This window comes from Salvelinus alpinus, chromosome 9 (genome assembly GCF_045679555.1).
Source record: "Salvelinus alpinus chromosome 9, SLU_Salpinus.1, whole genome shotgun sequence".
Taxonomy (NCBI): Eukaryota; Metazoa; Chordata; class Actinopteri; order Salmoniformes; family Salmonidae; genus Salvelinus; species Salvelinus alpinus.
In genome coordinates, this window is record NC_092094.1 from 87,413,272 (window position 1) to 87,430,556 (window position 17,285).

The window sequence follows — 17,285 nt, forward strand, 5'->3', positions numbered from 1 at the left end:
TCATCCCATATTTATATACTGTATTTTATACCATCTATTGCGTCTTGCCTATGCCGCTCGGTCATTGCTCATCCATATATTTATATGTACATTTTCTTATTCCATCCTTTTACTTAGATATGTGTGTATTAGGTAGTTGTGGAATTGTTAGATTACTTGTTGATATTGCTGCACTGTACAAGTACAAGCATTTCACTACACTCGAATAACATCTGCTAACCATGTGTATGTGACCAATAAAATGTTATTTGGATTTTATTTTTCATTATGCCCTAATCTATGGATTTCACATCACTGGGAATACAGATATGTTTCTGTTGGTCACAGATACCTTAAAAAAAAGTTAGGGGGGTGGAGCAGAACTTGTCAGTATCTGGTGTGACGACCATTTGCCTCATTCAGTGCGACATCTCCTTCGCATAGAGTTGATCAGGCTGTTGATTGTGGCCTGTGGAATGTTGTACCACTCTTCAATGGGTAGCATGTCTGGTGAGTATACAAGGCTCTAAAACAATGTTGGAGGTGGCGTATGTAGAGAATTTAACATTCCATTCTCTGGCAACAGTTCTGGTGGACATTCCTGCAGTCAGCATGCCAATTGGACCCTTTAACTTGACACATCTGTGACATTGTTTTTCGTGACAAAACTGCACATTTTAGTGACATTTTATTGTCCCCAGCACAAGGTGCACCTGTGTAATGATCATGCTGTTTAATCAGATGGATGGAACATCTTGACAAAGGAGAAATGCTCACTAACAGGGATGTAAACATTTTAGATTTTAGAGAAATAAGTTGTGCGTATGGAACATTTCCGGGATATTTTATTTGAGCTCAAGAAACTTGGGACCAACACTTTACACGTTGCGTTTATATTTTTGATCAGTATAGTCTCAAGAACCAAGGACTACAAAAAAGGTAAGGCTCGGCTAGTGGCTAACACATGGCAAACCATGTAACACTCTATAGAAAGAAAGTCAACACCAAATGCGAAGGTATAAAGGAGAGAGGATAAACTTACTTGGTCAATAACACATCCATTGAAGGGAGATATACTTCAAAGGATAGGACTATAAACTACATTTTAAAAAACTAACCAAAACAATTCAATCAGGTAACCACCTTGATTGGAATCAGGTGAACCTACTTAAGGTGTGGGGGAAGGAAGTCCCGATCTTCAGTAAACAGGAAGTGGGAGTGACGGATGGTAGGTGGCGAGTGGAAGAGGGTGGGGAATTTTCTGCTGTTTGTATTTAATTTAATTTAGCTAGTTGACAAGAACAATGCTCATTAGTCAACATTTGGGTTTCACATCAGTATTGAAGTGCCTGAGTTGGCTATAAAACTGATTGTTATATTACTCTGTGTCAATTGCCTTACTTTCCAGTGAAATCAGTTGATTTACCCCTTTACCCTGTCTTCCAGGTGTCTTACAACATATTCCGCACCCTTCCGCCCACGGACAGTAATGAGTTTGACCCAGAGGAGGATGAACCCACACTCGAGGCCTCATGGCCGCACTTACAGGTAACAGCATAGGCTAGAATTGATGTATACGTTTTTGTGAGTGTTCGTTCTGTCTTCATTTGGAGACTGAGTTTCGTCTCCCCCCCCATGAGAACCTTCCTGGTGCCATAGCTATTTTTGATATAATGTTATTTTGTATGTGGACATTTGAGCTGGTGTTGAGCGTGTTCTGTTTCTCGGTCCCTGATTTAGTAAGATATTATTACGGGTCTATTGTCAGGTGTTCATTCTCTCACCCCCGTTTCTTTGTAACTGCTGCTCTGCCTCCTTAACATCTCCATCTCGCTCTTTCTTTCACTGTATCATAGCTAGTGTATGAGTTCTTCATACGATTCTTGGAGAGTCAAGAATTCCAGCCCAGCATTGCCAAAAAGTACATAGACCAGAAATTTGTTCTACAGGTGAGTGAGACTGTTACATTGAAGCTGCACTTTAAAAAATGTAGACTAGTGTTGTACAAGTTTGAGGAGTTTGTAGTTGTTTCATATCTTTTTCTTTCCCTTTTTGTTCTTTCTCCCTGGCTCTCTGTAGCTCTTGGAGCTCTTTGACAGTGAGGACCCTCGGGAGAGAGATTACCTGAAAACAGTCTTACACAGAATATATGGGAAATTCCTGGGGCTGAGGGCTTTTATACGAAAACAGATAAATAATATTTTTCTACGGTAAGACGGCGCTCCTCATTCTCTACTCAGACCGTCGTGGTACTTTTACTGATGTTTCACTAACGTTTATCCACTCTCTCCTCTCCCGTAAAGTTTTGTTTATGAGACTGAGCACTTTAACGGGGTTGCTGAGTTGCTGGAGATCTTGGGAAGGTACGTGACCCTGGATTCATTTATGGTTAGTTCTGACTCCTTTGTTCTCAGGCGCCGTCTTAACCCTTTACACTTGTGGGAATTGGACTATATGGATAGGGATAAATTGAAATGTTTCTTACAAAATAAGTATGAAAGGCACATGCCTAAGCATGGTAGCAATTGAAAAGGAACAGTTTGGAGATTATGGGAAACGTATTATACCAAAGTTGAGGACGTAACAGGTTCACCTGACACAAGACTGAATCCAAACATTACACTGTGTATTTTACATTTACTGTACTTTTCGTCGCATTTGTTGATAACTAAATCTAGAAATACTCTGGATACATTCACTAACATAAGAATATTCTTGAAAAATGTGGGTTAGGTGCAACACAAGACAAATAAATGACAAGGGTTTGAGTGAGAGGACTAACTGGTGTCTCAGTTGTCACACAACTCTCAAATGTGCACAGTTCCTAAGTAATTTCAATGCACTTTTATGACTCAGTATTCAATTATAAGGTGATTTTATTTTTTATTTTGCTCTCCTATAGTGGTTCTTCCTTTAAAAGTTCAGAGTTTATGCCGTGACCGTTTGTGGTAGATGGTTGCATTCTGTCATTGCACCACACTATCACAAGGGGGAGTTAGAACTCTGCTCTACCGGTAGTCTAAACTGTGGCAATTAATGGAGGCGTTTTCCATCTGAGAGTCTCTCCTCTGGCACTAGAGTCCTGCAACAACAACAAAAACTATCGGTGGTCCTGGAGTTAAGAGAGAACTTGGGTAAATAACATGGGAGTATTTCACTTGACATTTGGACTGACGATTTTCCGAAAAATAGGCGCTGTGAGCTTTTGGTTTCTCTCCCTCTAAAAACAGAAATAAATCATTCTAAATAACAAACTGGCTTTATTTACAAATTAGTAAGAATGTCTCACCCCGTGTTCAAGAATGGCCTTTTCCCCTTTATTCAGATTATAATCGTTCACTTTCGGTAATTTTTTTAAACAAACCGATTATTATTATTATTATTAACCCTGCATTATAATTATATAAAAGCCCCTTAGATATTCTCACAGATTAGATTTTAATTTAGAATCCTCCAATCCTCTAAATGTTATTATTGGCGGAGTTGGAGAGGGCGAAGAACAAGATGGAGTCACAATCCATGCCAGGCAAACATGCAGATTATTTCTACTACATTTTAGTTGCAACAAGTTTGATCGGGTTTAAATCAGGAGACCTACATGTAGAGATGAAAAAATATTTATAGATATACTGTAGGCCTACCGTAGGCGACATGAGTCTCACTAGTGTTGAGTAATGTGCTGTTAAGTGTTGTAGGTCTTATTTTTAATTAACCTTTATTTTACTACTTAACGGTCTACTTACTCTGCTGGTGTCTATAATGAATGAATTACTATGGGAATAAATGGAAAGGGGAAAAAGTGGAGAACTTCTCTGTCGGCCCTGAGGGCCTTTTGAAAACAATTAATGAACATGCACCTGTGGAACGGTCGTTAAGACACTAACAGCTTACAGACGGTAGGCAGTTAAGGTCACAGTTATGAAAACTTAGGACACTAAAGAGGCCTTTCTACCGACTCTGAAAAACACCAAAAGAAAGATACCCAGGGTCCCTGCTCATCTGCGTGAACGTGCCTTAGGCATGCTGCAAGGAGGCATGAGGACTGCAGATGTCGCCAGAGCAATAAATTGTAATGTCCGTACTGTGAGACGCCTAAGACAGCGCTACAGGGAGACAGGACGGACAGCTGATCGTCCTCGCAGTGGCAGACCACGTGTAACAACACCTGTACAGGATCGGTACATCCGAACATCTCACCTGCGGGACAGGTACAGGATGGCAACAACTCCCCGAGTTACACCAGGAATGCACAATCCCTCCATCAGTGCTCAGACTGTCCGCAATTGGCTGAAAGAGGCTGGACTGAGGGCTTGTAGGCCTGTTGTAATTCAGGTCTTCACTAGACATCACCGACAACAACGTCGCCTATGGGCACAAAAACTAATACACATTTTTGGGGGGGATAAAAAATGCACTTTTTTCACGTTGAATAGTGGTCGCTGTCCATGGTTCTGAAACGCATCAGTGCGCTGTTGCCTTTTCCTAGACCATATTGCTATGTGCACAATATCAAAGTTAACCAGATTATTGGTGTGGTGGAGGCAGCAGCAAAATGAGGAGATGAGAAAACAGCCCTTGCCTTATTGTCTAAGAAAAGTGAGGAGGAAGGAAACCCCAACTTAATTTGGCCTATAATCAATAGACTAACTGTTAAATGTTGCTGGCTTTATAAATAATATGCAGTGCCTTCGGAAAGTATTCAGACCCCTTGACTTTTTCCACATTTTGTTACTTTACAGCCTTGAAATGTTTCTACAACTTGAGTGGAGTCCACCTGTGGTAAAATTATGTTGATTGGACATGATTTGGAAAGGCACACACCTGTCTATATAAGGTCCCACGGTTGACAGTGCATGTCAGAGCAAAGACCAAGCCATGAGGTCGAAGGAATTGTCCATAGAGCTCCAGGACAGGATGGGGAAGGGTACCAAAAATGTCTGCCCCATTGAAGGTCCCCAAGAACACAGTGGCCTCCGTCGTTTTTAAATTGAAGAAGTTTGGAATCACCAAGACTCTTCCTAGAGATGGCCGTTTGGCCAAACTGAGCAATCGTAGAAGAAGGGCCTTGGTCAGGGAGGTGACCAAGAACCCGATGTTCACTCTGACAGAGCTCTGGAGTTCCTCTGTGGAGATGGCTCTTTTTGGAAGGTTCTCCCATCTCTGCAGCACTCCAGCAATCAGGCCTTTATGGTAGTGTCCAGATGGAAGCCACTCCTCAGTAAAAAACACATGGTAGTCCGCTTGTAATTTGCCAAAAGGCACCCAAAGACTCAGACCATGAGAAACAAGATTCTCCGGTCTGATGAAACTAAGATTGAACTATTTGGCCTGAATGCCAAGCGTCACGTATGGAGGAAAACTGGCACCATCCCTATGGTGAAACATGGCGGTGGCAGCATCATGCTGTTAGAATGTTTTTCAGCAGCAGGGACTGGGAGACTAGTCAGGATCGAGGCAAAGATGAACGGAGAAAAGTACAGCGAGAGCCTTGATGAAAACCTGCTCCAGAGCGCTCAGGACCTCAGACTGGGGTGAAGGTTCACCTTACAACAGGACAACGACCCTAAGCATACAACCAAGGCAACGCAGGAGTGGCTTTGGGACAAGTCTCTAAATATCCTTGAGTGGCCCAGCCGGAGCCCGAACTTGAACCTGATTTAAACATGTCTGGAGAGACCTGAAAATAGCTTCGCTGCAACGCTCCCCATCCAACATGGCAGAGCTTGAGAGGATCTGCAGAGAAGAATGGGAGAAACTCCCCAAATACAGGTGTGCCGAGCTTGTAGCGTCATACCCAAGGAGACTCAAGGCTGTAATCGCTGCCAAAAATGTTTCAACAAAGTACTGAGTAAAGGGTCTGAATACTTATGTAAATATGATATTTCCGTTTAACATTTTTGATAAATTAGCAAACATTTCTAAAAACCTGTTTTTGCTTTGTCATTATGGGTTATTGTGTGTAGACTGGGGAAAGGGGAAAAACGTTATAATTTTATTTGTCACATGCGCCGAATACAACAGGTGTAGAACTTAGTAAAATACTTACAAGCCAACAATGCAGTTTTAAGGGGAAAAAATTAATAAAAAAAGTCCAAAATAATTAAAGAGCAGCAGTAAATAACAATCGCAAAGCTATATAAAGGGGGTACCGGTACAGAGTCAATGTGCAGGGGCACCAATTAGTCGAGGTAATATGGGGGCACCAGTTAGTCGAGGTAATATGTACATGTAGGTAGAGTTACTAAAGTGGCTATGCATAGATAATAAGAGAGAGTAGTAGCAGCAGCGTTGAAGGGGGGGGGGGAATGCAAATAGTCTGGGTATCCATTTGATTAGATGTTCAGGAGTCTTATGGCTTGGGGGTGGAAGCTGTTTAGAAGCCTCTTGGACCTAGACTTGGTGCTCCGGTACCGCTTGCCGTGCGGTAGCAGAGAGAACAGTCTATGACTAGGGTGGCTGAAGTCTTTGACAATTTTTAGGGCCTTCCTCTGACACCGCCGATTTAATCCATTTCAGAATATGGCTGTAACTTAACAAATGTGGGAAAATTTAAGGGGTCTGAATACTTTCCGAATGCACTGTATATCTACAGAAATAAGACAGATCCTGCTTCTGTTGCTGGTTTGAGTGTTTAATAGCCTACTGGTTCCGTGAGCACCAAGCCTCGCAACAACATGTAAACAATTTGACAAATTCTGCTGTTTTTATCTTTGCTTTGCTGTAATAAAGGCGTTCTACTTTTTTTCGTTAGAATAGCCTCTGGTATTATAAAATGTATTTAGTGTTGACACTGTTCCATATCGTCCCAAAAATTATATTCATAATAATGCTCTTTTTTTTCTTGATCTACTGATTGTTATTATGATCATTATCATAATAATAAGTAATGTCATCATTAGTAGGCTTAGTATAGCAGCCTTGTACAACCACCATTGAACTGTAGGCCTAAGAGCGCATCCTGTTAAGTCTCTATACTGTAACTTACTTAGGCCTGCCTATATTTCAATATTTGTATAGGCTACTGTATCAATCAGTCATTATTTTGTTCATGTCATCACACAGTATACGAGTCATTCAAGAATTGAAATGCAATCAAGCATTTTAGTTTTAAAATAAAGCTAGCCTTGAATAATTAGCTTAAATCATAAATAAACCGTTCTATTACGGAAATTGCATTCACAATGCGGCTGTTTTTAGTCTGCTGTAATAAAGGCTTAACAAAAAAGTTACAACAGACTCTGGTACGCTTAGAATTTATTTAGTGTTTACATTGTTCCCAACGGTCAGAAAAATTATATTGTAATTCAACTGCACCTGTTTGGCAGTTCTTGCTCCTTACCTTATTTTTCTTGAGCTCCAGTCTTTTCCATAATTAATCAAATTTCCACACATCTGACTTCCCCTTTACCTCATGAGCAACCAGTAAACATTCCCCCATTTCGAGTTTTTGTCACGTCCTCTGCATCCATTTTGCTGTTAATGTTCGGAGTTTGTTATAACCAATTTATTGATGTGCTTAGGTCAGGCCCTATTGGTCAAGTGCATTTAATGCATACATGTGTCACGTAAAGAGATCAAGGGTTGAGGGAATAGGGAATGTTTTTTTCTAAACAAATGAGGGCTTTCGTTAACAGAACTTTTCTGTCAGAATTCTGTAATTATATTGCAGTTTCAGCAACACGAACAGCGCGATAAACGCTGTGGTGGTCGCTACAGCATGGAAGAGAGCGGTGCTAGTCACACAATCACTGTCTTTTTCTTTTAACACAAAGTAGCGAGTCTGAGGCTGGCACAATCAAATAAATTGCTGGTCGAACTCCCTCTAGTCATTTGTGTGTCTTAATTATTTAATCATCAGTCAAGCTCAGTGAATATAGTTAATTTGATTAAAACACATAGGATGTGTCTATGGAAAATGACATGTTTAAACATTTTGACCAATCGATTGGTCTAAAGAACAGACGACTCTTGGTCGACCAAGATTTTTTTGGGGTTGGGGACAGACAACCCTAGACTTACGGGTGTTTGACTTGCTTGTATGACATCCAAAGCACTATTTATTATAATCCTCAACGTCGCATCTTTCAAAATGGATTGATTCCTCTTAATTTACAGCGTTTTCCTCACTCGGACAACAAAAAATGTGTGCAAGTTGCCCAATTAGCAGGAGGGTTGGGAGCAACATCTTGCCACGTGTGGTGCTCAACTTCCGAAAGTCTGTCATTCAAAACCCCATACAGCCATGTGAAGCGCAGAGCCTGAGCTCTGATGTAGTTTATAGCATTTTACTGTACAGCCACTGCGATCCAATTTAGGTGCTTATTAGTGTCCAAATCTGCCATGTTCAAACTGTATACGGGTACAAGTATAAAGGGTTAAAGGAGTTACCATTTCATCCTCCGTGGGTCTTAGTTCTGTAGCCCAGGCTAAAGCTTGTTGGTAACTTTGCATAAAGTAGTTACAGTACCTGTGTAATTTCCGTTGGCCCATGTAAAAGCTATTGACCCTTAATGTATCTTTGCCTCAGTCTTGTTAACATTGATTCTCCAGTAAGCTTTATACTAAATTCTTGTCTCTTTGTACTGACATGTGTAATTTGCCATCCTGGCTTAGCGATGCGTTCTCCTCTCCCACTCTCTTGCAGCATAATCAATGGTTTTGCCCTGCCGCTCAAAGCAGAGCACAAACAGTTTCTGGTCAAAGTGTTGATCCCCCTCCACACTGTCAGGAGTCTGTCCCTCTTCCACGCACAGGTACTGTGTGTATGACTGTGTGCAATCCTAATTTTGTTGATGTTCAACATCCGGGTTTGGTTCTCCAACCCTGTTCCTGGAAACTACCCTCCTGTAGGTTTTCGCTCAAACCCCAGTTGGAACTTATCAACCAGCTAAATATTAGAATTGGGTGCACTAGATTAGAGTTGGAGAGAACTGACAGGACGATAGCTCTCTAGAAACAGGGTTGGAGAGCCCTGTTCTACATGATTGAGTCTGTCCAGTGAGTCGATCCTAATTGGTGTTCCACATTTTCCAACCATACCATTGACAATGTGTTATGTTTTTCTTTATCGCGACTTATTTTTCCAGTTGGCGTATTGCATTGTACAGTTCCTAGAGAAAGACCCAGCGTTAACAGAACCAGTAAGTGTTATCTCGCCCATGGTCACACCACTTTGTAATCAGAAGGGTCTATTAATCAGTCATCGTCTCCCTTCAGTCACACATTTCTCTCTCACGCCTATCTCACATCTATTAATCTAATCTATCTATAGGTCATCAGGGGCTTACTGAAGTTCTGGCGAAAAACCTGCAGTCAAAAAGAGGTAAGAGCACTGGAAGTTTCCCTTCCTTGGTCTGGAGCACTGAGCTGCTAATGTTAATGGGAGTTTAGATCTGTTACCTGGATAGTAACGACCTGATGTGTTGTCCTGCTCAGGTGTTTGTAACTGTGTTCTCAGGTGGTGTACCTGGGTTAGGGTGTGTTAGTAACTAATTCAGGGCTGCCCGCTGGCACGGCAACATCTGCCAAGCTAACCTGGCCAGTTAATCAAGCTTTCATATGGCCCGCGTGGGGCAGTACATTTTCAAACTCCAAAACAGAACAATTATTATTTATATTTCATCTTTCACAATCTAACCGACGTCTGACGCTTCACTCTTGCTATCAACCAACATTCGGTTTCCAAGCTGAGGCAAGAATGTCAAAGCCTCAGTATGGTCAGCATACAGTGGCAAGAAAAAGTATGTGAACCCTTTGGAATTACCTGGATTTCTAAATTGGTCATCAAATTTGATCTGATCTTCATCTAAGTCACAACAATAGACAAACACTGTGTTTCAACTAATAACACACAAATCAATATATTTTTTGTCTATATTGAATCATTTAAACATTCACAGTGTATGTTGGGAAAAGTATGTGAACACCTAGGATAATGACTTCTCCAAAAGCTAAATGGAATTAGGAGTCCGCTAACCTGGAGTCCAATCAATGAGACGAGATTGGAGATGTTGGTTAGAGCTGCCTTGCCCTATAAAAAACTCACAAAATTTGAGTTTGCTATTCACAAGAGGCATTGCCTGATGTGAACCATGCCTCGAACAAAAGAGCTCTCAGAAGACCTACGATTAAGAATTGTTGACTTGCATGAAGCTGGAAAGGGTTAGAAAAGTATCTCTAAAAGCCTTGATGTTCATCAGTCCACAGTAAGACAAATTGTCTATAAATGGAGAAAGTTCAGCACTGTTGCTACTCTCTCTAGGAGTGGCCGTCCTGCAATGATGACTGCAAGAGCGCAGCGCAGAATGCTCAATGAGGTTAAGAAGAATCCTAGAGTGTCAGCCAAAGACTTACAGAAATCTCTGGAACATGCTAACATCTCTGTTGACGAGTCTACGATACGTAACAAACTTAACAAGAATGGTGCTCATGGGAGGACACCACGGAAGAAGCCACTGCTGTCCAAAAAAAACAGTTCGCAAAAGAGTACCTGGATGTTCCACAGCGCTACTGGCAAAATATTCTGTGGACAGATTAAACTACAGTTGAGTTGTTTGGAAGGAACACACAACACTATGTGTGGAGAAAACAAGGCACAGCACACTAACATCAAAACATCATCCCAGCTGTAAAGTATGGTGGAGGAAGCATCATGGTTTGGGGCTGCCTCAGGGCCTGAACAGCTTGCTATCATCGACAGAAAAATCAATTCCCACGTTTATCAAGACATTTTGCAGGAGAATGTTATGTTCTTTGTCCGCCAATTAAAGCTCAACAGAAGTTTGGTGATGCAACAGGACAACTACCTAAAACACAGAAGTAAATCAACAACAGAATGGCTTCAACAGAAGAAAATACGCCTTCTGGAGTGGCCCAATCAGAGCCCTGACCTCAACCCGATTTGAGATGTTGTGGCATGACCTCGAGAGCAGTTCACACCAGACATCGAAAGAATATTGCTGAACAAACTGTTTTGTAAAGAGGAATTGTCTAAAATTCCTACTGAACGTTGTGCAGGTCTGATCCGCAACTACAAAAAACGTTTGGTTGAGGTTATTGCTGCCAAAGGGGAGGGTCAACCAGTTATTAAATCCAAGGGTTCACATACTTTTCCCACCCTGCACTGTGAATCTTTACACGGTGTGTTCAAGTAAGACATGAAAACGTATAATTATGTGTTATTAGTTTAAGCAGACTAGACAAACGCATTGTTGTGACCTAGATGAAGATCGGATCAAATTTTATGACCAATTTATGCAGAAATCCAGGTATTTCCGAAGGGTTCACATACCTTTTTTTGCCTCTGTACTTGCCCCAGACCTGTCTCAGTGGAGGCAGAGTTAAAGATTGGCATGGGCGTTTCACAATCGCAGAATAAAAGACCTCCACCTGCCTTTTCTCATATCAGACATCCTACACAGCAATGCCATAATTGCAAAGAAAGGTTCACGTAGGCGTACACTATGTAGCTGCTTGCTTGTTAAAACATAATTTACACGTCACTTGGTAAAACTGAATCTTATTTACACATCTGAGTGTCTAGCATGACAAAAAAATAAGCATTTTGTGTTAACATTTACATAACTGCCATTCGAGTGCATAAACAGTAGGCCTATATTCACTGAAATTGACACAATAACTCTGTATTTATAAACACTGTACAAATCACAATTTTATTCATGCTAGTGGCAGTTTTTAGGACATTAAACAAGCAGCAAGGACATATCAAGTCTGTGATCTAGCTAACTGATTATCCCATTGGGGTAAACAATGCAGCTGAGCATTCAGCCATGTAGCCACGATGCTGCATCAGGCTACATGTGATAATGTTTATTGTTAAAATAGCACACCTGCCTGCAATATGGACCATGTATAGGCCCTAAAGAAATTACTTTTCTTCAATATGCTATTGGCCTCCTTTCTAGGGGGGAATATTACATTTTATGAAGTGTCATATGTTAAGGCTATTCACTGAGTGTACAAAACATTAGTAATGGCTTCCTAATATTGAGTTGCACCTTCTTTTTGCCCTCAGAACTGCCTCAATTTGTCGGGGCATGGACTAAAATGTGTCAAGCATTCCACAGGGATGCTGGAACATGTTGATTCCAATGCTTCCCACAGTTGTCAAGTTGGTAGGATGTCCTTTGGGTGGTGGACCATTCTTTATACACACAGGAAACTGTTGAGAGTGGGAAAAACCAGCAGCTTTGCAGTTCTTGACACTCTCAAACCGGTTCGCTTGGCACCTACTACCATACTCCGTTCAAAGGCACTTAAATCTTTTGGCTCCTGAGTGGCACAAGGCACCGCATCTCAGTGCTAGAGGTGTCACTACAGACCCTGGTACGATCCCGGGCTATATCACAACAGGCCGTGATCGGGGGTCCCATAGGGCGGCGCACAATTGGCCCAGCGTCATCCGGGTTTGGCCGTCATTGTAAAATAAGAATTTGTTTTAACTGACTTGCCTAGTTAAATAAAATAAAAATTCACCCTCTGAATGGCACACATGCACTATCCATGTCGCAAGGCTTAAAAATTATTCTTTAACCTGTCTCCCCCGTTTCATCTATACTGAAGTGGATTTAACAGGTGGCGTAGCTGGTCAGTCTGTCATGGAAAGAGGTGATCCTAATGTGTTGTGCGCTCAGTGTTTTTCATTTTTTACCTTTATTTAACTAGGCAAGTCAGTTAAGAACAAATTCTTATTTTCAATGACGGCCTAGGAACAGTGGGTTAACTGCCTTGTTCAGGGGCAGAACAACAGATTTGTATGTCCTCATTGAGAGTTGGCATGGTTTTATTTTTGTTTTCCAATCAGTGTAAATATCAGAATGTATGGTTGGCTACAATCGCCTATAAGGTACTTGTCCAGACTGCAAATTAAACCCCCCCATGGTTGAAATTCTGCGTGCATTACTTGCTTTCCTGTAATCTGGCCCAGGCCAGTAATTTTCTCATTCGGGACAGTACTTTTTACTTGTTACTAGCCTAGTGTTCCACAATCTAATTTACCTAAATGTCAAACCCTGTCAGGTGATGTACCTCAGGTGTGTTTGTAACTGTGTGTGTTCTCAGGTTATGTACCTGGGGGAGCTGGAGGAGATCCTAGACGTGATCGAGCCGACACAGTTCGTCAAGATCCAGGAGCCGCTTTTCAAACAGATCTCCAGATGCGTATCCAGCCCACACTTCCAGGTCAGTCTATAGAGAAGGACACAAATCCTGGTGGGTTTTTAGGTCAGTGCTGTCTGAGATCCTTGGGATGTCCCTACCCTAATCTTAACCCATACTCTTACCATAACCTGTCCCTGACCTACCACGTCCCTTATTTAATCTTCAAAGGGATGTCCCAAGGATCCCGGATAGCACGGACCCTGTTTTTTTAGGGGTAATCTCAGCATATCTATGGTGCTCTTATAAGTACATGGTTGTTGTTGGAGGGTTTAGCCTGGTCCCAGATCTGTTTGTGCTGTATAGCTAACTTCTATGGTCGTTGTCATGACAATAACCATAGGATCACAAAATAAATCTGAAAAGAGGCTAGTGCGTATGGGTGTAGGTATTGTGTATTACATCTCTGTGTCCCTGGCAGGTGGCAGAAAGGGCCCTGTACTACTGGAACAACGAGTACATCATGAGTCTGATTGAGGAGAACTCCAGCGTTATCTTACCCATCATGTTCGCCAGCCTGTACAGGATCTCCAAAGAACACTGGAACCCGTGAGTCCACCTCAACACACACTCACACATAGATTGGTCCTATCAAAAAACTTGATTTATCATCTTGTATTTGTTTTCATTAGAGAAAACATAAGTTCTGAAAGAGTTGAAATTGGCTGTTTTTTTTACATGTTTTTTTATTTTGCCTTGAAGCGCGATAGTGGCGTTGGTGTACAACGTACTGAAAGCCTTCATGGAGATGAACAGTACCTTGTTTGATGAGCTCACAGCTACTTACAAGTCAGACCGCCAGCGGTAAGATATGCTGCATCATTAATGGGGCCTCTCTGGTGTGGTACTGCATAGTGCTGTTGTATTAAGCGTGTATAGTTTTAGACACCTATTCAAATAGGCCCATGCTCACTACACGGAAAATTACAATACAGAATAACACTTTTTTCCTCATACACTGTGTGGTGTGTGTAATATTGTGATTCTTGACTAGCAGGATAAGGATATGTACTTAGTGGTGGTAAACCCAGTAGTAATATCTCAGTAATATGCAGCTAGTCCTACCTTGCCCCCCCCCCCCCCCCCCCCCTGTACTGTCTGCAGTGAGAAGGAGAAGGAGAAGGAGAGGGAGGAGCTTTGGAAGAAGTTAGAGGACCTGGAGCTGAAGAGGAGCCTTAGGCGTGACGGGATAATTCCCACTTAACGAAGCGCCTCCTCTCCCATCCATGTCCACCGGAGCACGCCCCGCGGATCCTGTACGGCCATCTGGAACGGCCATCTGGAACGGCCATCTGGAACGGCCATCTGGAACGGCCATCTGGAACGGCCATCTGGAACGGCATGGAGCGACCGGGTTTTTTGTTGTTGTTTTTTTCTGTATTGTGCGACTTACTTTATGGTAGATTCACACGTTGTTTCATTATTTCAACAGCACTGTAAATAACTTTTATCCTTAAACTGCTATTATTGCAAAATAAAAAATTTTCAAAAAAAATTCTAACGCGATAAGGAACTTGTGTGGGGGTAAAAATATTCTTTGGACATTAAGACTTGAAATGAACAGCAAAAATAACAGATTGTTTTAACTTCCCTCCTATTTGAGAACCCCACCCACTCTCCTTGAATACAAACCCGTTTTCCATCTCTGGTTCTACTCTTTGCTCTTTCTCTCTTCTCTCTGTCCCTCTCACACTTTGGTGCTTCTGTACCTCTCTCCCTTTGTGGGACGTCCTGACTGAGTGAGATACCTGGGAGGCCCCGCCCTGACCAAGAGGGCACCCCTTCTCTATAAGGACCACCCTCTCACCCCTCCTGACCTGACTCATGCTGAAGCTATGCTGGTATTATATTATGGACCCATTAGCCATGAGGAAATGAATTTAACCCCTCGTCCCTCTCAACCCCTCCTCCAAGAGGCGAACATGTTAAGGTCCTGTATGTACAGGGACTAAAATAAAAAAACAAGGGAAGATCTCCATACACACACTTACATTCATTCTCTCGCCCCATTTTTCTCCCCACTTCCACATTTGTTTTTTTTCACTTGTGTGTGTGTATGTCTCCCCAATGATTGATTGGTTTCTGTCAGTTCAGTTGTCTCTTTGGTTTTGTGGACTTTGACCCTGCAGTACCAGGTAGCCTGGTATCAGTCTGGTACTGGTACCCTCCAGCCACACAGAAAATATGAAAAATTTAAAAAACCGATTGCAAGCTATAGAGGAGCACCAAACTCGCCTATTGTGAAAAGGAGTGTCACTCCCATGTGTGCTTTACACAGTATTACAAACCTGTATATTGTTATTAAACGCAGTACACTGATATATTGTATCTTGTAGTAATTTTGTGTATATTTTTGCTTAGGAACAGCCAAGAAGTATTCAGTATATGAGTTAATATGGAACAAGACTATCTGGTATTTATGATTGTTTTTTCTCTTTGTTTCCTTCTTGGTTTTTAATCTCTCATTTGGGGATTTTTATTGTTTCTTTGACCATCAGATATTTTTTTATTGTGGAGTGGAAGAGGGAATGGCAGAGAGAGGGAAGGCTTGGCCCAGTTCATATCCCGTTTAAATGTACAGTAAGTTGCTTTAAGGTGGCCCAGATATAATATGAATGAAAAGAAGAAAAAAGGGGTTGAAGAAATACATTTATTTAAAAAACATATAATATAATTAAACCTGTTTTGTGATGAAAGCTCAGATGCTGGATTGCTTTATTTTCAGACAGCATACTACTGTTTACTTTGTATGTGATGGAGAGGTGAAAAACACATGAAGGCATCATGGGTTTTTGATTGTTGCTTAGCTACTCTGCTATGTATTTCATGACTAATTGATTCTGCTTGTCACTTGGCTAGTCAAGCAAGTCAGCAACAACTGTAAAGTAGTCTGCAGTCAACATAGACCCGTCTCAATATCCTTTGGTATGATGAATGATCGATTACAGGATTTTACTCATTGTTTAATTGCTTTGGTTCACCAATAATTAGCAGAATGTGAGTTTTGTTTTTCAGTTTAAGTGAAGCTAATTTTACAATACAACAAATGTAATGCTACCATGAAGTGCCACAGGAGGGCAGCAAGACTTCAAATCTGACGGACCCCAAAGCAGCCATTGAGTCACCATGTAGTTGATTTTCAAAGTTCTTGAAATGTTCCGTATTGACTGACCTTCATGTCTTAAAGTAATGATGGACTGTCTTTAATCTTCGCTTATTTGAGCTGTTCTTGCCATAATATGGACTTGGTCTTTTACCAAATAGGGTTACCTTGTCACAACACAACTGATTGGCTCAAACGAACGCATTAAGAATGAAAGAAATGACACAAATTAACTTTTAAGAAGGCACACCTGTTAATTGAAATGAATTCCAAGTGACTACCTCATGAAGCCGGTTGAGAGAATGCCAAGAGTGTGCAAAGCTGTCATCAAGGCAAAGGGTGGCTATTTAAAGAATCTCAAATATATCATTTGTTTAACACTTTTTTTAGTTTCTACATGATTCCATAGTTTTGATGTCTTCACTATTATTCTACAATGTAGAAAACTGTAAAAATAAAGAAAAACCCTTGAATGAGTAGGTGTTCTAAAACTTTTGACCGGTGATATAGATAGCCCTGTGTTTTTATTATTATTAGCAGCTGGTTGTGTCAATTTTAATATCGTGGAATATTTATCTTTCTCTGGTCATAGTAACAAGATGAATTTGTGCATGAGGCAGATGCGGTGCGATACGAGTTACGCCATCAAGTGGAAGACGGTGTCCCCTCTCTGGTCAGTCTCAACGGAGGAAGGGAAGGAGAGAGCAGGGACCATGAGAGACGGACACTCAGTTGCTCTCTCTCCCTCCGCTGTGACTAATGCCGTATTCAAAACAACTGGGAACTCGGAACTGGGTACTCGGAAATTTCCGACTTCAACTTCAGTACGTTCAAGACACAGTCCGACCTAAATTATGCTGTTATGGTCTAAACATATTGATGCAACAGTATCTAAGATGGGGAGAAGTCTGTCCATAAAGTGCTGCTCTGCCTTCTTAACAACAATATCAACAAGGCAGGTCCTACAGGCCCTAGTTGTCGCACCTGGACTACTGTCGACTACTGTCGTGTGGTTAGGTGCCACAAA

The 17,285-nt window shown here is 41.5% G+C and overlaps 1 protein-coding gene across 11 annotated transcripts in view; it reads left to right on the forward strand.

The window, feature by feature from the left end:
* LOC139530924 (serine/threonine-protein phosphatase 2A 56 kDa regulatory subunit epsilon isoform-like) overlaps positions 1–16,735 on the forward strand; it is a 172,008-nt gene extending 155,273 nt beyond the window's left edge. For 7 of the 11 annotated variants that reach the window (XM_071327735.1, XM_071327730.1, XM_071327733.1 and 4 more), the window contains 11 exons: positions 1,426–1,527; positions 1,836–1,928; positions 2,059–2,189; positions 2,283–2,342; positions 8,624–8,732; positions 9,066–9,119; positions 9,251–9,301; positions 13,060–13,179; positions 13,577–13,704; positions 13,858–13,959; positions 14,260–16,735. In XM_071327735.1, coding sequence (XP_071183836.1) covers positions 1,426–1,527; positions 1,836–1,928; positions 2,059–2,189; positions 2,283–2,342; positions 8,624–8,732; positions 9,066–9,119; positions 9,251–9,301; positions 13,060–13,179; positions 13,577–13,704; positions 13,858–13,959; positions 14,260–14,359 — 1,050 coding nt within the window. In that variant the 3' untranslated portion in view covers positions 14,360–16,735. Of the gene's footprint in view, positions 1–1,425; positions 1,528–1,835; positions 1,929–2,058; positions 2,190–2,282; positions 2,368–8,623; positions 8,733–9,065; positions 9,120–9,250; positions 9,302–13,059; positions 13,180–13,576; positions 13,705–13,857; positions 13,960–14,259 lie in introns of those variants that run through there. The other 4 variants (XR_011666151.1, XR_011666152.1, XR_011666155.1 and 1 more) reach the window with 4 other exon arrangements.
* Positions 16,736–17,285: the final 550 nt, after the last annotated feature.